Source organism: Rhamphochromis longiceps, linkage group LG1 (assembly GCF_057381845.1).
Source record: "Rhamphochromis longiceps isolate RC_006_pf linkage group LG1, R_longiceps_female_GT1.1, whole genome shotgun sequence".
Lineage (NCBI taxonomy): Eukaryota > Metazoa > Chordata > Actinopteri > Cichliformes > Cichlidae > Rhamphochromis > Rhamphochromis longiceps.
Window position 1 is genome coordinate 18,228,001 of NC_140557.1, and position 27,874 is coordinate 18,255,874.

General features: G+C 40.7%; 1 protein-coding gene across 3 annotated transcripts in view; it reads left to right on the forward strand.

The window, feature by feature from the left end:
- The window catches only part of dbndd1 (dysbindin domain containing 1), a 26,701-nt gene extending 241 nt beyond the window's left edge, over positions 1 to 26,460 (forward strand). The window contains exons 1-5 of one of the 3 annotated variants that reach the window (XM_085400947.1): positions 1 to 30; positions 222 to 272; positions 5,932 to 6,075; positions 10,036 to 10,173; positions 25,328 to 26,460. The exon at positions 1 to 30 is cut by the window's left edge and continues 241 nt beyond it. In XM_085400947.1, coding sequence (XP_085257073.1) covers positions 242 to 272; positions 5,932 to 6,075; positions 10,036 to 10,173; positions 25,328 to 25,482 — 468 coding nt within the window. In that variant the 5' untranslated portion in view covers positions 1 to 30; positions 222 to 241 and the 3' untranslated portion in view covers positions 25,483 to 26,460. Of the gene's footprint in view, positions 31 to 110; positions 273 to 5,931; positions 6,076 to 10,035; positions 10,174 to 25,327 lie in introns of those variants that run through there. The other 2 variants (XM_085400940.1, XM_085400934.1) reach the window with 2 other exon arrangements.
- Positions 26,461 to 27,874: the final 1,414 nt, after the last annotated feature.

Genomic DNA, 27,874 nt, shown 5'->3' on the forward strand with positions numbered 1-27,874 from the left:
GGAAGGAGGGACAGGCAGGTGGAAGCTTAGGTCTGCTGTGTCCACCCACCCCTTACTCTATTATATACCCACACGAGACACACACACACACACTCTCTCTCTCTCTCTCTCTCTCTCTCTCTCTCTCTCTCTCTCTCTCTCTCTCTCACTCTCACTCCTTGCCTCTCCCTTTCTTCCCATTTGTCTCCCCCACTCTCTGATGCTGGTGTGGTGAACCGCAGGACACTCTCCGCTGAGCTGCATGGAGGCACAGGGAGGGGCGGGGAGCCCAGGTAAGAGCCATTTTCTATTTTTGCTCTTTTCAGTGCTATAGCGGGTTGGTCACGGCCGAGTGTCTTTTTTCCTGTTCTGATTGACTTGTGCTGTGGAAAACCTGCCTGTCCTGTTTCCTCGTACATTCATGACGTGTGCAGTTGGGGACTTGCTACATGCCCGGAGCCCGATCTCTCTGATTAATGTTTGTATCTCACGAGTGAGCAACTCTTCTGCTGTAAAGAGTTAATCACTGAAATAGTGCGTGAGGTTTATATACAGGAGTGACCCTTCTGCTCATTCTCATCACCCCGGCGTCCAGCAGTAGGGGGTTCACTGCTTCGTGTTTAATCTATTGTTTAATTATACAGGTTAATGCTCACTGTAGGTCAACCATGCTGAAGCTGCTCTGATTGAAAATTACAGAACAATAGTAGAGGCATATGGCCTTTGCGTAAAGGCCATCCAGAGAAGCCTCCGCTGCGTGGACCCACTGAGTTGGGCTTCAGTGCCAGTACGTTCACAGGGGTGATGGGATGAAGTCCTAAATCAAGTCTCCTCGTGGGACTAATTAACTTTAATAAATGTAAAACTACAGAATACTTCTCATAATGTATGAAGAGCGACAGGCAGTGTTGCTCTATAATTTTCAGTATCGCTTTTATAGTGGAACCCTGGAGAAATCGAGGAAAGCTTTACTATTTAGAGCCGTAATATTTTTGCACATAATATACGATAATGTGTCTGTAGCTGTCAGTGTATATTGCTCGGTTTTAGTATGTCCCACAAGTAATTAAAGGTTTTTGGAAGCTGGTTTCTCCTTAGTGTCTGATTTTGTGAAAGTCCATGGGCCCTATTTTCATACATTATGTATGTCCTTAATGAATGAACTTTATAAAGTCCTTGTTTCATCATACATATAATACTTTCTGGTGATTCTTTCAGGCAACTTTGTTAAAATATTCTTTTAAAATATAAAAATGGTAATTTGATAATATACAGTCAGGTATATAAATATTTGGACATGACATCATTTTGTTAATTTTGTCTCTGTACACAACCACAATGGATTTTAAATCAAACAAACATGATGAGACTTTCAGCTTGAAATGAACGGATTTGATTAAGGTATTCCATTGAGGATTATTTTTTTGTTTTGTTTTTTTCTATTGGAGGGTCATAGTCCCCAATTTTAATAAGCTCAAAAGTAGTTGGACAAACTAACATAACATGTAAGGACTGTTTTTAATAAGTGAAGGAAAATCTTTTGCAGTAATTGAGTCCCTGAAGTTTAGAACCAATGTTGCCAGACCCTTACTGTTACCACCGGCAGCTGCTGCTTATTTGAGGGTCTGTGCTTTCAGGGACTGAAAGACGTGCTCAGTTGTGTGAATATATAAGGATATTCTGAATTGAAGAATATCATATTTCTTTGTCTTGAAAAACTCCTGGGTTGCTTTTGCAGCCAGGAAAAGTGTTGGAGTGTTTTGTTTTGTTTTTATCTAAGCAGAAAGTATAGCCCTGTACACCTTATAATTCATCCTGGTACTTTGTGCTACTTCTATCAGCAGTAAACACCAGTGGCCCGTTCCCATAACTCTACATCCACCATGTTTGACAGATGATGTGTTATACTTCTGTTCATGAGGTGTTTATCTCCTTCTCCATGCTTTTACATCATACTGATTCAAGTGAGTCTTGGTTTCATCTGTTGATTTCTGACACAACTGAATCTGACCTCTCTGTTCTTAAGTGTAACCAGTGGTTTGAACTTTGTTATAAACCCTGTGGTTGCTTTCATAAAGGCATCGCTTGATTGTAGACTTTGACAATGATACACCTGCATCCTCAAGAGCGTCCTTGGCTTGACTAGATGTTGTAAGGGGTTTCTCCTCCCTATATTTTATCTGTTTGTCATGGAATTGCAAAGGAACAGGCCTCACTTGTCCATGAAACTTTTTTTCTCAGTCAGTTTATTGCTTTTGAGACTCTGAATTGAAGCTTAAAATTTACACTTCAATCACTTCTTGATTGTTTGATTTATTATCCACTGTGGTCCACTAAGTAAAAGTATGTCGCTATAAGAGCATTTTCAGCAGTACTGAATGAAATTACATTTTAAATGGAAAATGCCATTTCCTGGCCTTGATCCCTGTACCACTGTTTTTATCTCAGCAGTGCATGTTCATGCTATCTGCCAGAGCTACCTGCCCACAAATAATGATCATATTTGTCCATTAAGATGTGATTGAATTAGAGTGAACATCATTACTGTGATGTATCACAGAAGTGGGTCACAAAGCATGACCTTTTGATGGCATCATGTGGCAAACACAGCAACTGCTTTGAATGAAGGGAGATTCTGAATTAAGAACAGTAACAGCTTATTAAAAAAGGCCTTTGTCTTATCTATAAGGATGAGAAATAATGTTAAAAGAAACTGCATTAAAAACACTGTAAACCATGTTAACTGTGTTCTCAATTCAGCCAAATATTCATCATCCTCTGTATAATCACTTCCCCGTGGGAGTAATGTTTATATAAATCTGCCACTGCGGGTGTAGCGTAAAATATGAGTAGAGCATATATGGGATGTAAGACAGAGAGAAATTAGCAAGCACAATGACCTGGCAAGGTCATAGACCATGTTAACTTTTCCTGCCAGTGCAACACAGTCAAACAGCAACTGATTTATTACACCGAGGCTGTGAATTTGATTCAACTTTTGGCAGTCGTACAGTACACCATCCCACCAACCTCCCTCGCTCTGTTTCTACATCTCCCACCATCTGTCTGCATGTCTCGGGTTAGCTGATTCATAGACAGTCATGGCTGACAGCTCAAGACAGGGTCATTGGCATCCTGAAAAAGGGCACATGTATGACTGGCTGTCTTTTAACAGCACTGACTTACATTGTCATTATTTACTCGGGCTTCTTCACAGACATTGTAGCAGTTGGTGGCTAGATCAGACCATCTGTGCAAAGTGCCTAACTGTATATGCAAAGAATACTGTGACTTCCAATAAAGACCTTTTCAGCTGTTACTGATTAATATTGCACCTTGGAGACAGTCATTTTTAACTACAATGCTAAATGCAAGCCTATACATACACACACATGTATTTGTTGGTGTCTTACATGTATCTTCTATCTAAAAGGCAACATTTCCTTATGGATGGATGGATGGAAACAAATGTTCATTGAAGGAAATCGAAACCAGAGCTGTTTATAGTCAAAATATTGAGCAAACATTTCATTATAACAACAGGGGTAAATGTGTAGTGTTTCAGTTTGTGTGGTTCCTCACTGGGGAAATTAATCAATAGCTGGCGATAAACACTTTGCGTCTTAGGTTGCAATGAAAATCCATCATGTTCTGCTTTCACCTTGGCTGTAACATATTTTTTTCATCTGAAATAAGAAATTCCAAAGTCTGAACATACTGCAAGCAGAAATGGTACAGACCATCTGGTGAGGCCCACCAGGAAGCTGCTGTACTCCCACAGTTGCATCTGTTCTGCATGTTATCATCAAATGCAGCCAAAGTTATTGCTACATGTTGCGCCATAAACAAATGACTCTTCTTTTCAGCTTTTTTCCCCTTACTTTCAAATGTATGGTTAATGTCTCCTTGGCAACATCAGCTGTCGCAATCTCACGACGCAGTATGTCGGGGAAGTTGATTTTTTTAGGTGTTCAAGGTCACTGTGACTTCACAAAACATGTTTTGGGTTACAACTTAGAATAATATATGCACATGCTGTAGCGCACCGATCTGAAGGAAGAGCTTACCCAGATGACAGCAGTGGTGATCAGAAAGTTTACTTATCTGATAAAACTATTGTATAATTTTAAACTCCCACCGGTGTCTGGAATACTGGTTACGCTCTCTATTCCTGTCACTAAATGTGCAGCTTACCTCATTTAGTCTCCTCACATACTGCATTGTGCTTTCAGCTCTGTCAAACAGGTGAAAATTTAACCTTGATCAAGTTTAACCAATTTAGATTTTATGCATGCTTCTGAGTGTGGAAGAATGCTATTTTAAGTCTCTACTATTTTCAGATTTTGTTAATGGCCTCTGTGAACTGTTTTCAATAGATGTTTGAGATGTTTTTGGGAACATGACCGGGCTGTTAGAATGCATTATCTTTTGTAATAGTGACTATATTGTAAAGCAGAAATGATGAATTAGGGATCTGTAAAAAGCCAACACCAATCTCACTGAAAGGAACCACACATGCTTTAATTCAAGAGGTTTAACAAAAGTATTCCATTAACTGCTTAGGAATTATAGCCATTCTTATAGATACGTAGTTCCACATTTTTGGATATTGAACTACAGTATGGCAACATTGGAGAAATGTTAAATATGAGAATATTCATTTTAATAGCTGGATAAATATTTTTTTGCAATCAATGACTACTTGAAGTCTGTAGCCCATGGACATCACCAAATGCTGTTTTTCTTTTCTTGAAATGCTGTGTTGGGCTTTTACTGTAGCCATCTTCAGCTGTTCCTTGTTTGTGGATTCTCTGCCTTCAGCCATAGATGCAAATGCCATACTGCCTATAAATACTGCCTCCACCATACTTGGCAGATAATGTGTTATACTTCAGCTCACGAGCTCTTTCTTTCCTTCTCGATATTCTCCATCATTCCGATATAAGTTAATCATTTCAACGAATTTTTTCCAGGACTGTGCAGATTCTTGTAGACATTTTCTCAACTTGCTTAAATGTTGTGAAGGTGTGAAGGTGGAGATAATTCGATCAATGTGCAATTTAGTGCTCTTTCACTTCTTTGATCGTTCAGGCCTTTTGGTGTTGATGAAATGACCTGTTATTCCTTCCTTTTAACAATGTAGCAGATTGTTGATTTGGCCAATCCGCCATCCCAAAAACAATAAACAACCCTAACAAGTGCGAGTAAAACAATTGGAATCAGTCTGATATATTCTATCAGCTTAATATGTCATGAAATAATAAAGGAACAGACCTCATTAAACTGCTTGTCCAGTTCACTCAGTTGTCCAATTACTTTCAGTTGGAAGATTGTGCATAAAAGTCACTGATTTCCTAAGCAATTAATTATTTTTGTAAAACTCCTTGAATTAAAGCTGAAAAACTGACTTTAATCAAATTGTGACTGTTTGGTTTAAATAACACTGTGGTGGTACACAGAGTGGTGTATATGTGGTTATACACAAATGTATGCATCTAACTGTGTATGACAGACATGTACCATTAAACACTAAACTGACACTGATGCGTAGGCTGCATAGATGTTGTGAAGAACTTTTTGCATTATATAACAAAAAGACAAGCAGCTGAGATGCTTGAGCGTTATAAGGTGACGCAGGTAGCTTGGGATTAATGGCCAGCTGGTGTCTGATTTGGAAAACACATAATAGTGGTTATACAAGGAGGATTATCACTAAACATGGCAAACATGGGAGCAAATAATAAGTTCTTTCAGTTCTGGAAAATTTCTGAGTACTTTGTTTCATTTCATTACTCAACATCTTCTCTGCATTATTGTGTTGCCTTAAATTGCATTTGATTAGCAACAATAAAGCATACCTAATATTTACCTGAGGCTTAAAATTCCTTAGCTTTCCTTTTAATTCTCTCTTTTATGCTCAATCTCCTTTTCTGGGTTTTCATCGGATGACAGAGCCCAATAAAGACATCCAGAAGCTGCTGAAGCCCTCCAGCTCAGGTGACCTGTCCAAGGAGCTGTTTCAGCACCCATTAGCAGAGGAGGAGGGCAGCTTGTCAGGGCACACTGCTAGCCTGCTGCACATCAACGAGAAGAGACGTGAGTACAAGCGATAGTATAAAGAGTGGGTTATTTTAGCAAAATGAAATAGTGATGAATATTCATTGGCAGTAAAGAGGTGTTACAGGCTAATTATAAATGGGAAAAGCCTTGAGCAAGATACCTGATCAATAGTCTCTAATGAAGAAAATAAGTAATGATGGAAGAGGATATTCTTCTGTGAAAATGTATTTTATCAGTGCCGGTCACGGATTGATATCATAACACAATAACAATCCCATACTAACATATCTGTGGAGCTCTAATACATACTTCACACATGTAATTATGGATTATACAAGCATTCTTTAGTCAAGTCCAGGTATATGGATCCCTTTGGATTTACTACTGCCTGTTTTATGTATTCTGGTCCAACATTCTCAAAGCACCACAGCCTCGACTGAACAGACCCATTGTGCATCAGTCTCATACAGAGGCTTCTCTGTAAGTGCCAGACTCCCAAGGCACAAAAGCACAGAGACGAATACAGGAGCTACATGGATGACAAGGCAGCCTTTTTCTGCTTCACAAACTGAACTCTTTTTCAAGGAGACACCTCATCCACAGGCCAATTTCGGTGTCTCTCTGATTTAACGTAACCCACGACATAATCGCGCTACCTGGCAGCTCAGCTTAATAGTCTATGGCAAGAGAGTCTATGGAGAGAGAGTGAAACCTAGACTGGTGGTTTGAAATGTTTCCAAAACATTTAGAGTCTGATTTGAACGAGATTACCCTTCTGATCAGTGAGAGTCATTCATTAACGCTAAAGTGCTAAAGAACACGACGTCATCCAAAAATGGCACAGAAACAAATAATCTCCTAGAGCTGCAGTTTGCTCCTGAGTCATCTGCAAGGCTTATTTTTAGGCTCAGCCTCAAAAAATCAAACATCTTAATATCCCAGAAAAGATCATTTGGTTTGCAGGAACTAAGGTGGTAAGAAAAAAAAACCCTGCAGTACATCCACAAATAAATACAAAGCCAAAGAAAGCCGCACTGTAAACCAATTGCACTCTGATTGCATGGATGGAAAGAAATAAAACATTTATGGCAACCGCCCATACTATCAGTTTCTTTAATAGGAGAAAGTGGGTAAGATCAAAGGAATTTTAATTAGGATTTTAATTCAGCTTGTGTCCTTCAAATTAAAACATCCTGTAAGGAAAAGATATTTAGATAAATGTAGGCAAATGTTGGTTTACTCTGGTTGTGTGGGCTATTGCAGAGGCCGGCGTTTGAATCGTTTCGATGAGGTATTTTAGCTCTTTTTCCTGTGTTTCCAGCGTGTTTTAATTTGGATTTCATCCCCTAGTGAAGCACTCTTCTTGCTATGTGTGTAGCATTTACACCTCATTTATTCATTAACAAGCAATCCAACAGAAAATAAGTAAACAACATTAGGCCATGTTTATCAATAACATTCAGATCCGTTAAAAAGAATGCATTATATACATGATAGAAATTTTTGACACTCTTTGTTTAATATATACATCTCAATAGCTTAGCCTGGTGTCAGTCTTATTCACTTCATTGGTCTCAGTCATTATTACAATCTGCTCAGGCTGAACTGATGACCTCAGAGCCCTGATAGGCTAGGAAAGAAAGGGGATTATACAGATCCAAGATGCACGGCGCATCCATTCCACTCTCTGATCCCTTCTCCCAAATGTGAAACCCTCCCTCTTATCCATTCTCCCTATTTTTGCTCTTCCATTTGAACCTATCTGTACATTTATACTTGTAAAGAGAGGAAAGAAAAAGGAAAAATGAGAATACTGAATAGTCATGTTGTCTTGAAGTAAATGAGACTTTTAAATGCGAGGTTCTATTGAAATCAGGGGACTTTTGTTTTGCACACATGGACTGCAAGCATGTGATGAAAAAATATAGTATTAGTGAAGAAGGAGACAAAATGAATGAATGTGAATGTGCGGGCCACCGGCCAAGAAATGGTCGTCTCTTACATCTGCTGTATGCACAGGAGTCTTTGCTTTTTGTCCTCCCCCTCTCCCCACTGACTTCTCAGAGTGCCACTGATTGGCTTTTGAACTGGAGGCAGTTGTTTCAGCGTGTCTGTCTGGGACTGGAAACCGACTGATCAATTATTCAAGGAGAAAGGGTGTGGAAAAGGGAAAAAGAAGAGATGGGGGAGAGGTGGTTAAAAGCAAGCGCAATAGAAAGGGAATAACCCTTATCAGCTGAAAATAATGACAGAACTTATAAGGAGGTATTGTGTTGTTTCACATAATGCCTCATTTCCCCCTCTTGTCTCTTTCTTCGCCATACCCGTTTTATTATTTTAGATTTAGCTCCTTACCTAACGCTCCCTCTTCTCCCATCGCCCTGCCTCTCCCTCATCTTTCTTCATCTCCTCCCCCACAGTTTTCTTCATGTTTCACTGCCTTAGTTTTTTACCTCCCAAAATGCAGTTAAAAATACTGATAACTGTAGCAAGCACCTTTCTGCCTGCAGAAAACATAATATATATTCAGAAACATGCACAAGAATCAACCTAAAGACATGAAAAAAAGAACTTTTATGATTTTTTTAAACAGTTATTGTATGTTTTAGTGCTTATTTAAAACCAATCCCAGACAGCAGAAATAGAGACCTTCAAGCTTTGGATGTGAAGTTCTGAGAGCTCTCTGCTGAGTCTTTCTGTGGCTGTTTTAATTATATGTACTGTGGTGGTTAATGGAGTGATAATGGAAGCTGGCTAGCTGAATCCTTAATATATTTCAAATGTCTACTATATTCAGTTACTTATATTTATATTCTCTTTGTCACAGCTTCCTGTTTCATTCCTCTTGGGATTTCTGCTGAGTGTTTCTCTTATATCTTAAAAATGACACAGCTACTTCCCTGGCATAATAAATAGTCTTTTAAAAATCAATATGTGCTCTATCAGGACCATGATGAATTAAATGAAATATAGCAGCAGACAAGGAGCAGCAGGAGGAGAGTGGGCTCTGCTTCTTCAGCTGCTTCAGCCTGAGACAGTGCCTTAAACTGCCTGGAAAATAGCACGCAAACAGCACGGGATAATAACAACCTGTCATGGAGCCCATCGTTTTTTTACAAGTCACGCTACAACCAGCCAATGATGTGCTTTAGTCAGGACTTTGCATGTAAGGCTAGCACCCACTGATTGATAAGGAAATGCAAGCACACGTCAGTCTGCCTCACCAGAGACCTCTTTCTCACTATACTGTTAGATTAGTCCTGCTCAATTACATCTAATTGTTTCCTAACTTGGGTAATGCTGAGACAAGCAGATGTTCTCTTGGTGCACTTTATGCAAAGATTATTTAGATCTCTGAATAAATCTGACTTTGCATACATTACATTAAAATCTCACCTTTGGAGGCACTTTGACTGGAAAGCTGAGTCAGGCGTTTGGGTGCACACCCCGTGTACATTAATACCACCCGGTTCTGTGCAACAGCGGACGAAATGGCCTGCTGAAGAATCACAAGCTTGTGGAGAAAAGAACAGGTGCAACACACCCAAGAGAAAAAAAATGAAGATCTGGCTATTTTCATCTCTACAGAGCTCTTGTTTCATTTCTTCAGTAAGCTCCTGAGTCAACACAAGGGGCGTCATGGTGAGAGAGGAATTCACTGAATGACGCATCAAAATCAGACACAGATTTAAGGAAATGTACAGTATGTGAAATGCTTCTGTAATAGAGAGCACTGTACAAGTTGTACAGATTAAAGTGGATGCAGGAGCAGAAAAGAAATCGATTTTACAATAGCACTGCAAGAGCCAGGTATCGATCTGATTATCAGTACAATAGATTCAAGAGCTCCTTACTTGAGCTGTTGAAATATATGCAGTTTATCTCCTACTTCTTTGAAAGAGACACTTTTTTCTGCACTGTGAGCAAAAATGAGTGATTTTAATCTCCCATTTTCTCTCCAGACTAAAAGGACTCTTTTATTTCTCTGCTTCATAGAACCGTTGAGCAGTGTCTCTTCTTTAGAGGTGCACTTTGACCTCTTGGATCTCACTGAACTTACCGATATGTCTGACCAGGAGCTGGCTGAAGTTTTCGCTGACTCTGATGAGGAAAACCACAATGAGTCCCCAGCAGGTAAGGATTTCTGAGATTAGATATATATGTTGCAATAAACACTGATCATTAAAACATGAAAGTAAAGAGAACCAGGACTATTACAGGAGTGTACAAGTCACCCCTCATTTATTTATATTTGCCTTTGATGAAACAGACTTTATTGTAATTCTATAAAGTTTTCTTGAGCAATAGTTGTGCCGCCTGTCTCAAGGTCTCTCAATTTATTTATTTATTTTTGAGTTGCTTTTTCACTAATTTTCAGAACATTCGTTGTACCTGACCATGTTGGCATATCTCAACACGATGTGCGGTGTGTCCTTTCAAAATGTTTAGGGAATTAGACACGTGGAGGGCCAAAGAAGTGGCAGGCCTAAAGAAACTATTTAAGGCAGATGAACATTATTTGAAAGTTGTGTCTTTAAGAAACATGATGGGAAATCCAGCAAAGACTGAGAGAAACATGGCCCTACAGCTGATCCATCTACTATTCAATGAAGCTTTTCCAGAAATGCTCTCAGTGGAATGGGAACTATCCAAAAACCATTCTTTAGGAAGGGAAACAGGGAGAAAGGTATGAGGTATGCCAATAATACAAGAACTGGACTGGAAATCCAGGTCTGATGGGGTGAGGAATCCAAATATGAAATTGTTATCAATATGTCTGAAGCAGTCAAGTGAGAGATCCAACAGTGAGTGTCTACAGCCACCTGTATAACATGGTGGAGGTGCTGTCATTGTTTGGGACTGCATTTCCACCAGTGGTTAAAAGAACCATCACATTTTAATCTAATATTCAATATCATCTGTAAAGGATCTGAGTGGCAGCAGTTTCATATTTCAGCATGACATTGATTCCAAAGAGAAATTACAAGAAACCTTACCTAGGAGTGTTCAGACTGTGTTGAAGAGTAAAGATAGTCATGTTAAATCAAGGTTCAAGTGTGTTGGATTTGTACAAATGCTGTTTTGCCTCATAGACTGTACTTCTGCACTCCCCATTCCCCTGAAATGAGAGTTTTGCACCATATGTTATATTTCCTCAAGGTTTGCTGAGACAACGGCACATACAAAAACTGATTATCCTCATTCTGCAATCTCCTTAAGATATCTTGTACTCCATGCACAGATTTTAATTTATGCAAGGCGCAAAACTTTTTTGCAACTCTTTTCCCTGTAGCTTGATTGCCGAGGGAAGCATTTCCCAGATTAGTGACTGTGGGTGTAAAAAGTAAAGAAGCAATCATTTTGTGGGGGTGGAGGGTGTGCGTAAGAGAGACAGAATGTGTATTTGTGTTACTCATTTTGTGGGGACATGCGCCTGTTTACGCAGTAACATTGTTGATCTGACATCAACAAGCCCCAACAAAATCAATCGATCAGTGTTAGTACTGTAAGACCTTGTATAAGGGTAGAGTAAGATTAGGTCAATGCAAGCAGTAAACAGGCCTTTGTCTCCAGGAACTGAATGCAAGTCAATGTAAAGTCCTCTGAAGTAATGGAAACACGACCGTGTGTGTGCAAGAGACAGATTCAAATCATTATGGCTCAGCAGGGTCCTAAAACAGCCTGCTGAGCTGTAACGATTTGAAATATCATGTGACTCCTTCACAGACTCATTAAAAACATATTTCACAGTGTCACAGTGGTTAAGTAAAAGGGGCAGTTTAACTTGGTTAATTTCCATTTTTACGTCGCCTAACAGTGAGAGGAAAGAATTTCATATTGATTATAGTGATTAAGGGCTGGAGCTGCATCACTTCAACCCCACATCAGCCAAATTAGTCAAATACAGCACATGGGGTTTGTGCGTATTAAAGAGGTGAGACGGTTCGCTGTCATAGCAGCAGGTGCAAAAAAGCTGTTGTGCAAAAACCAAACAAAAAAACACCATAGGTAGCAGCGTGCTGCACATGCAAAGTCAACTTTGTCCTCTGAGCGTCTCAACATGCACTATAGGTTTTTGTCAGCTTAAGATTTAAAAGTCTGATATAAACATTAGCAGTCTATTTTCGTTCCATGGACAGTGGGGCGTTCATTCTTTGTTTGTCCAAGAGTACCTAAAAGAAGGTTGAACACATATTAGCATAAAGTGCTGACCCTGTTTGAATCCACCGTAACACAGCAGTGCTGGTGATGATATGACATGTACACTCTTATAGGCACCTACAGTAACAGCATTAACCTCTTTCATTTTTATTTTCTGTTTATTGCTACTGTTCTATATCATGACACAGTGTGTTAAGTGTGAGTTATAGCCCCAGTGGGATCTGTGCTATATACTGCTGCCTCCAGCTCTGTAGTCATTTATTTAAATTTGAGATACAGTGGTTACTGCAGGGACATCTTATGTCCAAAAATAGACTTTTTCCTTTGTTTTTAGTAAATCCACTCTGTTTTATGTGCTGTATGTAATGGTATGCTGATAACTGTATTCTCATGGTTCACTGTAGCAACTCAGCTAGATGGAAAAAATTTAATAATTTAGTAATTTCAGTAATTTATTTAGGCTTTTAATAGAAAAAAAGAGGATGCTGTAATAATAAATATGCATATAATATTGTGTAATTGCATCATCCAAAAAAAACTGATGCACCATCTTAAACTTATAGTTAATCTATTAAAAATACATAGGTTTGGGTTTGCAGTTTGTTGAAGTTGCCATGTTTGAATACAATGGCCAGGAAGGAGATCTCCCAGTGGAGTTTAATGTATGTGGCAAGAGGCCGGCCACATACGTAGTACAACAAAGCCAGAGAAAAGAAGCCATAGATTTTGGTGTGCTGTGGAAGGATATTTAATGCCTTCAGCACCTTTCAGAGTCAAGATGTGAAGGACCAGAGCTATGTTTTTTTTTTTTTGAAAATATTTTTATTGAAAAAAGAAAACAACAGTACTTGCAGTTACCGAAATACAATCAACCTTTCTTCATTTTCCAAAGTAAATAAACTTTATATATATATATATATATATATAACTGGAAGGCATCGGTGGGCAAGAGACGAAAACAGGGCGTTGTTGGAATGCTACTACACAAGTAACCCCGGCGGAAGGGGCTACATGAATAGGATGAGGGACCTATGGATTCTTCGATACCCAACATCCACAATGACGGCGAAACAACTAGTAGCTCAGTGTTCCAACATTCGAAAGAAGGGACTGCTCTCACAGCTAGAGATTGACGAGGTACAACACAAATGCTACGGCAAGGAGGAGTCAGGACGCCAGGTCAGGGGGGCGATATCATCACCCCCACCCGAGATTGGGTACATAGCCCCAAGTGCGATAGGAGAAGGATCGTTGAGTGTGAGAGGAACTGACCTGAAAAATAGGATCATGGCCAAGCTTGAAACCTGGATCCCCCGTAGCCGGTTACCAAGATTACGTGAAGTACCCTCAGAAGGTCTGCTAGATGATGTTAATGCAGCACTACGGGCAATACCTACAACCACGATTACCGACACTAACAAGCTGATCTACAATACGGCAGCAGTGATCAGTGAGATGCTTGGCTACAAGTTGAACAGCGACAAGGGGCAGTACCCTCCATGGAGAAGGAGGCTAGAGGGCAAGATCAAAGTAGCACGGAGGGAGGTTAGCCAACTAACGGAGTTGCAGAAAGGTAAGACAAATAAGGTGCCTAAGAAATACAGCAAGCTGTCCATACCTGAGGCCTTGGAAACTGCCAAGCAAAGACTCACAGCCTTGGCCAGCCGCTTGAGGAGGTACACCAGAGAGATAGAAGGCAGGAGAATAAACCAGCTGTTCTCCACAGAACCAGCAAAGGTGTACTCTCAGTGGCAAGGGAACAATAAGAGAACAGCACCACCAAGGCTGGAGACGGAGCAATACTGGAAGAGCATATGGGAGAAGGATGCAACCCATAACGGCAATGCTCAGTGGCTAGAGGATCTGAGGGCAGACCACAGCGACCTCCCTGAACAGGGTCCAGTAACCATCACAGTGGCAGATATCCAAGAAAGGGTCTCCAGTATGAAGAGTTGGACAGCACCAGGGCCCGACATGGTTCACGCCTACTGGCTGAAGAAGCTGACTGCACTCCACGAGCGTCTGGCAGCACAAATGAACCAGCTGCTAGTTAACGAGAGACACCCGGAATGGCTAACCGAAGGTCGGACGGTCCTGATCCCCAAGGACCCCAAGAAGGGACCGGTCCCCTCCAACTACCGACCAATAACCTGCCTCAGTACTACATGGAAGCTCCTGTCAGGCATCATATCGGCTAAGATGAACAGGCACATGGGTCAATACATGAGCGGGACACAGAAAGGAATTGGCAAGAATACCAGAGGCGCAAAACACCAGCTACTGGTAGACAGAACAGTCAGCCGAGACTGCAAGACCAGACTGACCAACCTGTGCACTGCCTGGATTGATTACAAGAAGGCCTATGACTCAATGCCCCACAGCTGGATACTGGAATGCCTAGAATTGTACAAGATCAATGGGACCCTAAGAGCCTTCATCAGGAACTCAATGGGGATGTGGCGTACAACACTAGAGGCCAACTCCAAGCCCATAGCACAAGTCACCATCAAGTGCGGGATCTACCAAGGAGATGCTCTGTCCCCACTGCTGTTCTGCATAGGCCTGAACCCCCTCAGTGAGATCATTAACAAGACTGGCTACGGATACCGACTACGGAACGGAGCAGTTGTCAGCCACCTCCTGTACATGGATGACATCAAGCTGTATGCTAAGAGTGAACGAGACATCGATTCACTGATCCACACTACCAGGCTATACAGCAATGACATTGGAATGTCGTTCGGACTGGAGAAGTGTAGCCGGATGGTAACAAAGAGAGGGAAGGTAGTCAGAACTGAGGGGATTGAACTACCAGAAGGCAACATTGCAGACATAGAGGACAGTTACAAGTACATGGGGATCCCGCAGGCGAATGGGAACCATGAAGAGGCCGCTAGAAAAGCTGCAACCACCAAGTACCTGCAGAGGGTCAGGCAAGTCCTGAGGAGTCAGCTGAATGGTAAGAACAAGATCCGGGCCATCAACACGTACGCCCTACCCGTGATCAGGTACCCTGCTGGGGTAATAGGCTGGCCAAAGGAGGAGATAGAAGCCACTGACATAAAGACAAGAAAGCTCCTTACCATGCATGGAGGGTTTCACCCCAAGTCCAGCACCCTGAGGCTGTACGCTAAGCGGAAGGAAGGGGGCCGGGGACTGGTGAGTGTCAGCACCACAGTCCAGGATGAGACAACGAACATCCAAGAATACATTGGGAAGATGGCCCCAACTGACCGAGTGCTCAGTGAATACCTCAGGCAGCAGAAACCCAAGAAAGAGGAGGGAGACGAGGAACCATCATGGGAGGACAGGCCCCTGCACGGTATGTACCACCGGCAGATAGAGGAGGTGGCTGATATCCAGAAATCCTACCAGTGGCTGGACAAAGCTGGACTGAAAGACAGCACAGAGGCACTAATCATGGCAGCACAAGAACAAGCTCTGAGCACAAGATCCATAGAGGCTGGGGTCTATCACACCAGGCAAGACCCCAGGTGCAGGCTGTGTAAAGATGCCCCAGAGACAATCCAGCACATAACAGCAGGGTGCAAGATGCTAGCAGGCAAGGCATACATGGAACGCCATAACCAAGTGGCCGGCATAGTGTACAGGAACATCTGTGCCGAGTATAACCTGGAAGTCCCGAGGTCAAAATGGGAGATGCCCCCAAGGGTGGTGGAGAATGACCGAGCTAAGATCCTGTGGGACTTCCAGATACAGACGGACAAAATGGTGGTGGCTAACCAACCGGACATAGTGGTGGTAGACAAACAGAAGAAGACGGCTGTAGTGATCGATGTAGCGGTTCCGAATGACAGCAATATCAGGAAGAAGGAACACGAGAAGCTGGAGAAATACCAAGGGCTCAGAGAAGAGCTCGAGAGGATGTGGAGGGTGAAGGTAACGGTGGTCCCCGTGGTAATCGGAGCACTAGGTGCGGTGACTCCCAAGCTAGGCGAGTGGCTCCAGCAGATCCCGGGAATAACATCGGAGATCTCTGTCCAGAAGAGCGCAGTCCTGGGAACAGCTAAGATACTGCGCAGGACCCTCAAGCTCCCAGGCCTCTGGTAGAGGACCCGAGCTTGAAGGATAAACCGCCCGCAGGGGCGTGCTGGGTGTTTATATATATATATATATATATCCTTTTGTGTGGAATCAAGTGTAAGTGAGCGAACAGGAATCCCAAATACAGCAATCAGAGGACAAGGATGAAGAGTTACCCCAAGAACAGTTGACATAATAGCAAAATACCCTGTCCAGAAACCTTGTAGCTCAGGACACAGAAAAAACATGTGGCTAAGGTGACAAGGAGAACCATGGCATTTATTTTCCACTTCTGGATACAATTCAGAAAGTCTAGACTTAGAGAAATGCACCCTGTGTATGACTTTAAATTGAATAAGTCCAAGACGAGCACAGGAGGTGGAAGATCATACCCTCGCTATAGCCTGTTCCCAAGACTCCTCATGTATTCGAATTCCTAGTTCTCCTTCCCATGTACACTTAAGCTTAACATTAGAGTGGTTACTAAAACAGAGCTATGTTTTATTCTTAAAGAAGAGGTCCAAACTGAGAAGGAGTGAGCTTTTTACCAGCTTCTTAATAAAATGTTCTCTTTCTTCCCACCTCAAGCCTTTTCTCCTGCACTGTAGTCAAGACTCTAACACATGAAAATGTCCATAAATTTATTTTGGATTTATTTATTCTTGATGTTGTCACAGTTACTAATTGGCAGCAGCTTACACATGTGACCTTCCCTTCTTGGGACAGCTGACAAGAGCTGACTAAACAGCAACAACAGTTGGTTATAAGCTAACATTAAGCTAGGTAACATTAGCTTCAGGTGGCTTAAAAATCACTTTCCCTCTGATAAACAGTTTGATTACAGTACATCTCATGAGAGTTTATTTACTAAGCATCAGAGTCAAATGATGCTACATCTAGTTCAAAGACAGTTTCACTAATGCCAGCAAGCAGCAGCTAACATAGGCTAAGTCGATAACAGTGGCAAAAACAGTACCGCTTAGTTTAACACAGAGGTTCCCAAAGTGTGGGGCGCAGAGCCATTGCAGGGGGGGCACGGTATGGAAAACAAAACAAAACAAAAAAAGAGTACTTGGGCACTGCTAGCATAGTGGACAGGTTTTTGATGGGGCTCCCACACAAACGCAAAGCAGGAGATGAAGTATCTCCAAATATGTTTCCAAACCAACTTCCTTCCAAGCCAAAGACTAGAAAATATGGTGAAGCATATCTTCCCTTTGGCTTCACCTGCATAAGTGCCAAGGTAGGTCTCCCCTGCAGAATTGGTTTTCCCTGCGGCGGGAGCAGCGCTGGGCTCTCGGTATCCCACTGTTGTTTATGTTTTTGAACCCATTTTGCACAGAGAGACAAATGTATTGATGGCAATGTTGAAACAACTACATGTAAAATAATTACACCGTGATGCCTCTGCCTTTCTAAATGGAGGGACAGTAACTGCGTGTGTATATGTAAGCATGTAAAACCTGAAGATAGTAAGATTAGCAGTATTTTGTCTCTATCTGCCATTCTGTAATTCATCTCATGTAAACAATAACGTGGCACACAGCCTGACGTGAAAAAAGGCACATACCATTGACGTTGCATGACGAATTCTGTATTCCTCGTCCACACGTAAGGAGTTTTAAAAAATCGCAGTTTTCAGTGATTCGAAACGCCGTTTACATGTGGACGAAACAGCTGCGTTTTCAAAAATACCCGTGTAGGTGTGGCTATAGCATAAAAGAGTTAGTAGTGGATTTTATTACTACCTGTAATTTATTGCAGTTTACTTGTATTTGCTTAATTATTTACTAAATGTTTGAGGTGTGAAATAAACCGCAATCGAGTTTGGAAACAAAATATGGGTGTGTGTGGTTGGAGGATGTGTTTGTGCAGGGGGGCGAACATTTTTCTTGTAAAACAAAGGGGGGCCTAGCAAAAAAAGTTTGGGAACCACTGGTTTAACATATCCTCAACAATTCACCTCAGTCATTGGTCAGAAGTGAGCATATCAGACTCCTTTCACATGGTTTTACAGCATCTTCCAGAACAAATAAAGGTGGACACTTCTCAGCTACATTGACAGCTGAGGTAAACAGCAGCCTTCCACACATAGGGAGAAACTCCAGGGGACATCTGGATCCGGTCCAAACAGTAATAGAAAACCACCAGCCAGCCACAGCTGTTATACAGCAGAATCTAACTTTAATGTTTTGACTGACGATGAAGCAGGTTGTAGGCTTTATACGGAAACACATTATTATCATCTTATTTTTTACACCCAGTTGTTACAGATCTTTATTGTTTGTTCAGAGTTTTGTTGAAGTCTAATAATCACTCTCATTTAGTACCGCTGTAGGTCTCAGCTAGGCCCTAGGATGGTATCAGTTGTTTTCTGTTTGCTGTTGAATGGTGAACGGGTGTAGTACAGTGGATTGTAGAAGATTTTTACAAATAGCTGCCTGCTGCTGCTGCTGACAATGGCACAATAGTAAGTTGCGGGTCCCTCTTGGACAGCAAAACAGTGACCTCAAATAAACTATGAAGCTTCGAAGAGCTGAGCATAGCTGCAGGTTGATGTGATAATCCAATGGGTTTATGCAAACAACCCTTTTGCATTGTCACTTTGTCTTCATGTTGCTACTTGATACATTGTCCTTATAAATCAGTTGATTATAGTGCTCTAACACAAATGAAAAAGTATGACAGGGCAGAATTGCATCTACACACTTTTGACTTTAATATCTTAAGACCTGGAGAGTTAGTGGAGTAGAATTAGAGAAAATAGTCACATGTGGTTACCCACTTGTATTTTAATGTTTACACATAAAATGGTTGTGCACTTCTTTAAAATCAGCTAAAAGGACTTGAAAACTGTTCAAATTCATTGACTCAAATCAAATGGGTAGATACATAAATGAACACATCCATGTGGTTAGAAGAATATAAGATAATCCTGCATAATCCTTATAGTCACTGAAAGTTCACAGCATTTAAAATTTGGGGGGTAAAATTTAAATGATGGTAAATTTACATGTGTATCACATTTGATGATCCTTTTACAGTGGGGCAAAAAAGTATTTAGTCAGCCACCGATTGTGCAAGTTCCCCCACCTAAAATGATGACAGAGGTCAGTAATTTGCACCAGAGGTACACTTCAACTGTGAGAGACAGAATGTGAAAAAAAAATCCATGAATCCACATGGTAGGATTTGTAAAGAATTTATTCGTAAATCAGGGTGGAAAATAAGTATTTGGTCAGTAACAAAAATACAACTCAATACTTTGTAACATAACCTTTGTTGGCAATAACAGAGGTCAAACGTTTACTATAGGTCTTTACCAGGTTTGCACACACAGTAGCTGGTATTTTGGCCCATTCCTCCATGCAGATCTTCTCGAGAGCAGTGATGTTTTGGGGCTGTCGCCAAGCAACACGGACTTTCAACTCCCGCCACAGATTTTCTATGGGGTTGAGGTCTGGAGACTGGCTAGGCCACTCCAGGACTTTCAAATGCTTCTTACGGAGCCACTCCTTTGTTGCCCGGGCGGTGTGTTTTGGATCATTGTCATGTTGGAAGACCCAGCCTCGTTTCATCTTCAAAGTTCTCACTGATGGAAGGAGGTTTTGGCTCAAAATCTCACGATACATGGCCCCATTCATTCTGTCCTTAACACGGATCAGTCGTCCTGTCCCCTTGGCAGAAAAACAGCCCCATAGCATGATGTTTCCACCCCCATGCTTCACAGTAGGTATGGTGTTCTTGGGATGCAACTCAGTATTCTTCTTCCTCCAAACACGACGAGTTGAGTTTATACCAGAAAGTTCTACTTTGGTTTCATCTGACCACATGACATTCTCCCAATCCTCTGCTGTATCATCCATGTGCTCTCTGGCAAACTTCAGACGGGCCTGGACATGCACTGGCTTCAGCAGCGGAACACGTCTGGCACTGCGGGATTTGATTCCCTGCCGTTGTAGTGTGTTACTGATGGTGACCTTTGTTACTTTGGTCCCAGCTCTCTGCAGGTCATTCACCAGGTCCCCCCGTGTGGTTCTGGGATCTTTGCTCACCGTTCTCATGATCATTTTGACCCCACGGGATGAGATCTTGCGTGGAGCCCCAGATCGGGGGAGATTATCAGTGGTCTTGTATGTCTTCCATTTTCTGATGATTGCTCCCACAGTTGATTTTTTCACACCAAGCTGCTTGCCTATTGTAGATTCACTCTTCCCAGTCTGGTGCAGGTCTACAATACTTTTCCTGGTGTCCTTCGAAAGCTCTTTGGTCTTGGCCATGGCGGCGTTTGGAGTCTGACTGTTTGAGGCTGTGGACAGGTGTCTTTTATACAGATGATGAGTTCAAACAGGTGCCATTCATACAGGTAACGAGTGGGGGACAGAAAAGCTTCTTACAGAAGACGTTACAGGTCTGTGAGAGCCAGAGATTTTCCTTGTTTGAGGTGACCAAATACTTATTTTCCACCCTAATTTACGAATAAATTCTTTACAAATCCTACCATGTGAATTCATGGATTTTTTTTCACATTCTGTCTCTCACAGTTGAAGTGTACCTCTGGTGCAAATTACTGACCTCTGTCATCATTTTAGGTGGGGGAACTTGCACAATCGGTGGCTGACTAAATACTTTTTTGCCCCACTGTAGCTGTCCTCTTCAGAACTATCTAACTAACTTTCCTCTTGTTAGTAAAAGGCCACAGCTGCTTGCAGGACGAAAGTGCAAAGGCAGGAGAACAAGCAGCCAAGCAACTTGTCAGCTGTTGCCCTTTAATATTGTGTCATGGCATCTAAAAATGAGTTCCTTTTTCTAAACGCTTTTCCTTGACCTTGATGGAAGATTGTATGACATCAGGGAAAGATGTGAAAGAGAATTTAACCGCACTCATGCTAGATTCCTTAACACCAAAACAACAGCTAAATTCGCCCCAGCATCCTCTGAGACTTGCTTCATACAAGTCATATAAATGAGAACCTTTGGTAAAAAAATATCACTTAATTAGAAAAGTGGGAATTTTAACCTTTAAGATCCCTGCTTCAGTCTCTGAAGGAAAAATTTCCTTCATCCATCATTTATCCAATTGGAGCCTATCCCTGTCAAATTTTACTTATTGGAAACCTTAAAGGCGAGCAATACCAATAATAGACATTAGTAAAGGAACCACAGCCATAGAACATACTTTGATCAATTAATTTATCTCATAATCTTGATTTAGAGATTTTATCTAAATCTATGTAAATCTACATATTTTTACAGCAGTTTGATGTTCATAGTTCATATTTTAATGGGTTTTACCAGGTGCAACAGCCTCTTGTAGAAGGTTCAAAACATATCAGCAAGTCAGTTTATTGGTCATTTTTATGAACCATCCAGTGCAGGGGTGGGCAATCTCAGTCCATGAGGGCCGGTGTCCTGCAGGTTTTAGATCTCACCTTGGGTCAACACACCTGAATCACATGATTAGTTCGTTACCAGGCCTCTGGAGAACTTCAGGACATGTTGAGGAGCTAAATTAGCCATTTAAATCAGCTGTGTTGGTTCAAGGACACATCTAAAACCTGCAGGGACACCGGCCCTCGTGGACTGAGATTGCCCACCCCTGGTCTAGTGTGTCCTATGGGTGAGGCAATAAAGGAAGCAGTAAAGCACCTTAGTATTTAGAGAATCCAACCAGCTGTTATGGCTGCCACTCAGCATCCTGCTGTTAATGATACAAACAATTAGGAATCCCAGCAATGATTAAATGTTAGCACACAATAAATGATTTTTAAACTAATCATCTCATTCACTTGTGTCCTTTTAGTTGTATAATCATCATGAATAAAAATAGCTCAGCTGTCTGAGAATGTAGGCGCTACTTGTCTGAAGATTTTAACCTTTCCAAAATAAACTGTTTCATTCTGTGCAGTGTGTTTCTTCAAAAAAAAAAAAAACTCTGCTTGTAGCAATGTTTCTTTTAATCTTTCACACAGTCCTCCTCTCTTCTGTGCTCTAGGTTATCTTTATCTCTAATCCCATTGTCTGCCTCTCTCCATGTCTGCTTCAGTTTCGTGCAGTTTCAGGCTTGTATTGTATGATTTCAGGTGTCATAAAAAATTGGGTTGTGTCCAGCTCAGCAGATAGGGCAGTGCACCAAGCTGCTATTCTTGTGAGTTTGTATGAAAACTCAACACATAAAGATGAGCTAAAATGTTAAATTGGTTAAATTACTCTAAGGTAATAGAGTACAGCTTCTAATAAGGAATAACTTTATTAAATGATTCAAAGATATATATTTAAACAACATGACATAATCAAATAGGACAATAGTAGGAATCATCCAGTTTGAGGACCAGTGTATTTGTTTATGGATTCCCTAAAAACTTCATGATTCAGCCATGTAGTTTTATGCAAATTATAATTTAATAAATTGTTAACAATCCTGCTGAAAGCATGCAGTTACATATGGCAAAACAAAACACGCTAAAGGCTGTGAGACTGAGCAAACGTGGACCAAGTTTTCCCCATAAAGCCATTGGTGACCTCAGATTGAGACTTAGATTTAATTATTTTACTGGTGAAGTTTGCATTGCAAATGTGGGTCAGGTAGCACTGAGCTATGTTGCCTGAGCATAAGCCTCCATGGGAAACTACTGAGCGCAAGTAGGAGCTAAGGAAGCAGTTAAAGGAAGCAAAGTAGAGGAGAGGAGCAAAAGATGGGTGACCGAGTTCAAGCTAAATGTAGGTTCTTGAATAATTCACTTCCCCCTGCTGGAAACAAGGCCTGGTCCTTCAAAAGGCATTTAAACACTTATCATGTTCTGTGTAACTCCTCTTTCATATGACTATTGTATGTCTGCAGCATGTTTGTTTTCTTCTCTCTGCTGTCTTCTTTGTATGTTTACCTTTTCAACATTCAAAAGCTGCTTTCTTTCACTTCAATCTATCGTGTGTGTTCTTTTAAGCATTCAGTTTGAATGTTGCCAAACACGATCAGCTGAGCAGCTTCATAGTTACTGTTTCATCAAGCGTCACGTTCTAGAGCAGCGCCAGAGACAATGAACAAAAGCCTGATGTCCAGCAGGTTTGCTCTTTGTTCTTTCAATTGAGCTTGATGAGGCATAAAGTTTACCCATATCTCTGGAAAACAACAACAGGCATAGCTGTGGCCTCCCATCATTCTTTTACTGCACATTAAATCATTAAACATTGTGTCTATTTGTATTATTTTTGTTGCATATTATGGTATTAAAAGCTGTGGGTTAAATATTTTGTGGAATGGAAGTTAGGGATCATGTCATTGCCAGATCCTTTGTAGAAACTGTGAGTGATAATAGGACCCCACCCCCCACACACCAAGAGGGCCCCAGGATATGTTCATGTGCTGCAGTGCAGATGATCCCAATTATGCATGCCACACCCAGATCAATCATGTCAAAGGAGGCGTTTCCCCTCTGCTCTCAAAGACACAAAATTTGCAGTGAGTCACAGGTTGAGATGTGAAACGTATTACCTGTAAATCCACACAGTGCAATGGCAGCTTGCTGTCTGTTGCCATTCAGCGATCATTTTTATGTTACAACCCATTTTGTAAACACCTTTTCATAGATTCACGGTCTTAAATTTGCACAGTCAGATTCCAGTGAGCTGAACTCTAGGCCATGTGCTTTAAATGACATAACAGATCATTATCTTTGATAAATTCTTGCCCTAGTTCCCAAACTCTGTTGGGCTGTGCTGGAATTAGCGAGCAGAGGATTAACCCTTTAAAGCCAAATGTATCATTTGATGCACTAGTTTTTGTGAGTTTTTGAGACTTTTACATTATCGGTGTGATTTTCCTCCTGATGCATGATACAATTTTAAGGAATAAATTGTAAAAATAAATAAATAAATAAAATGCCTGTTGTAGCAAATATGATACAAATTTAAACTGATATGTGATTTTTATTTTGTTTGTTTGTTTGTTTTGTCAAAAGATTCACTAAATGCAATTCAACCTTTAAATGTTTTTTAAAAAACAAACAAACGAAAAACCATTAAGGGCTTTAAAAAACCAACCATTCTCTCAAACTGTACAATTTTAGTGTTTTGCTGCAGCTGCCTTCTTGGTACCTTCACACATGCAGGAGAATTTTGTGTTTAAGAAGCGTTGTTCTGCATTATTCTCTGTGTATCTTTCAGCTTTTTCCTGTATTCATCTTCATCCGCTTCTTCTGAGCAAAGCACACAAGGAATGCAGATCAGATTTACTGTGCATGTATTACACAGTTACATATTTATATACCAGACTTATTAGACAAACATTTATAGATCTACTTGAACACAACAAACAATCATCAGCTGCTTGTCAGCAAAACTCTTTCCAGTGCTCAGAAGGTTGCTGTCCCTCTAATTAAAACCCAGTGGAAACGCCATCAATCATGTCAGATCAATATGAAATGAAATCAAAGATGGCCAGTTTTCAGCTTTTTGTCACTTTAACAGTCTCCCATGCTGCTTTGTTATCTTCCTAGTAGGGGCAACATCGCCACCAAATGGTGTGAAATGGAAACATCTTCGTATGGCTAATACTAAAAAACAACTAACTTGATATAAAGGCGAGTTGCAGCAGTAATACAATTTTTTTTATTGATTAGTTTATTCAAAAGTGAAAAAAAAATGATACAAGCAATACTCCAAATTGATTGGATTACAGAAAATGCTAAAACAGGGAAAACAGTATAACAACCCTGACAGGTGGTTATTGTTTTCACAATAGTCTATAATGAACAAAAAACTGGACCACTTATACACTGCTGATATGTGCAGCCTGCTTGTACAAGCATGGATTAAAGGATTTCATGGCTGAGAGGAAAAACAAGCAGCAGCTGTATCCTGCAAGGTTCCTGTTGCTTCTGTAGTGTTGAGTTTCTAATATCTTTTGAGCAGGTGTAAAGCTATCTATACAAATGCTCGTCAACATGAAGACTGTTGCATTTTTAAGCTCAAACATGACAGATATGTTGGATTCCATATGAGGCAAAACATTGCATCTGTATTTTTTATCAGCAAAGAATTTGCATTTGTTTTTATAATAGGCCGCTGTGTGTTTAATTCTCAGGTTCCCATCACCCTGCGCTTCCCAGAGGTGGGTACATGCGCTCCCCCTCGTGGACACGATGCAGCAAAGTTGAGCCTCCACGAGAGAGAAAGCACCACAGTGACTCAGACACCACAGAGCCCTTAATGAAGCTGGAAAGGCCAAAGCAACCATGATCTCTGACATGAACCAACCAGCCTGCAGAGAGGAAAACAAAACCCAGAGCCAGACATACAGCCAGAGCGGTCACACAAAGCGGACCAAGATGCCTCGTTCTGCCACCGTGCTCTCACATAATCTTACATGGTGCTGGCGAGTTCAGGCTGAACTCTGGACACTGTGCTCTCTACTCTAACTAAAGATGCTGAGATGTGCAATGTGCACACTTTCTTCTCTCCCCGTCCCATTCTCTCCCACACTCACAAACACATGCAATCATTGTGTTGCTCAAGCAAAAGGTTCTTAGTGCACTCTGAGCTGCCAGATTATAATCTTTGTTTATTGGTTGACAGACAGGGTATTAGGTCAGCAGAATAATAGCACTTTTATCCGTGAAACCTCTCAGCATGGGCTTGCACAATGAGATTGATCCGGACATAACCACAGCGTTAGGTTAGACTTCACGTGAAACTCAGATGACAGTGAGCTTCACTCTCAATTACAAAGTCATAAGATAAATCATAAATCAAACATTTGTTTTCCTAAATGAAACATCACATCGAGCTCTTATTGAGGCTAATTCTGTAACGCCTCGAAGTAAGTTAAGTGAAGCAGGGGATGTTGGTTTCTGCAAGGCTCAGCTCTATCCACCACCTTTTCTCAATCGTAATGAAGAATGTGTGCTGTTGTTTTAAATGCCTAAATAAAAATAATGCACTTCTTCACTGAACTGTATATACAGTGCCCTGCAGAATTATTGGCATTTGGTGCAGATGATTCACAAAGATAAACAGACCAAGTAGCAGCTATATGCTATGTACTTTTCCACACCCAACTTTGTGTTTGCAAAATTTGCTCACTTTATCATTATGAATAGATTATCTGCCACAATTGCTGCTACTAGCATAAAGCAATCCAAAGTTAGTAAAAAAAAAAGTTACACTGAAACATTATGGGGTAAAACTTAAAGCAGTTAAAAAAAAAAAAAGGTCAAATCTCACTATAGGCAGATTCATGCAAAACAAAGTGCCAACAATTTTATAACTCAAATCTCCCAAAAGGTGAATTTAACTCCTGATGCAATATTTCTTATTTTTTTCAGTAAAGGGAATAGCTGATTACTTGATTTATTTGTCGCATATTCAGCTTGTCTATACCAAGAATCAGAATCAGAAACTTTATTGTCATTGTCACGAGAACAACGAAATGAAGAATGGTCCCCGATCATTGCATCATCCCTAGCAAGAGTGCCAATAATTCTGAATGCTGTGACACAGTGGATTCAAAGTGACACTGGGATGGTAGAAGGAAAAAATAAAATGAAAACAGTGTAAGTTATTATGTGACTTCTGTTGTTACTAGTGTGGAGGAGACCCATTCTGTATTGTATGGTATGGAGAGCAATTGATTTCATATCAGTCTTTCGCTACAAATGTAGTCTGCGCAAATAAATATGCACATCTCTCATGTTCACTGCAGACAATGTGTTCTATAAATAGCAGGGAAACTATGGCAACTGCCAAACCCAGTCTGAGATGGCTGTTCTGTTAAAGTTTTAAATTCAAACAGAAATTTTAAACTTTATTTCACCATCCTTGGATCTCCAAAGAATTTGAATAATCATTATTATTAAAATTATTATAGCACCAATGTACCACCGGCTTACCATTAATGGGAATCCTGGCTAAAAGTGCAAAAGTACCCACTTTACTCATATTGCAAGTTCAAGTAATGATTGGTATATATTAGTGTACATATTTGTATATAATAGTACAATAGTTACAAAAATACTATTTACCCAGCAGAGGAGCAGCTGGCATAAGAAATGCAACAGTAGATGACAGAGTGTAGACAGGAAGTAGGAAAAAATAAAATAAATACATAACTGACAGAGTAATTTCCTGAATAACAGCAAAGTTCATGTTTTTACAGTACCAAACAAATACTTTAGTGTTCGTATTACTTTAAGCTGTTGCTAATTTCTTTTATCCTCATTAAATGTGCTGAAAACACAGTTTGAAAGAATAAAAGGACAGAAATCTTTCTTAATCACTACTTTGACCAGTGAACTATGCAGGTGATATTTTCATATATTCTAAGGGACAGTTTGTAACACAGAGACAAGACAAACAATTTGACCCATACTGAGCTACACTTTCCCAGTGCTAATCCGAAGTTCTTATATCTACATAAATGTTTACCCTGATTATTATGAGACACTGGGAGACACTGATTAGTATGCGCAGAGAGAAAGCTAGAAAACATTGACTGATTTCTAATTACCTTTACTGATAAATATACGCAGACTCCAAGGAATGGTAAATGGCCTGTATTTGTATAGCGCTTTTCTAGTCCCTAAGGACCCCAAAGCGCTTTACACAACCTGTCATCCACCCATTCACACACTGG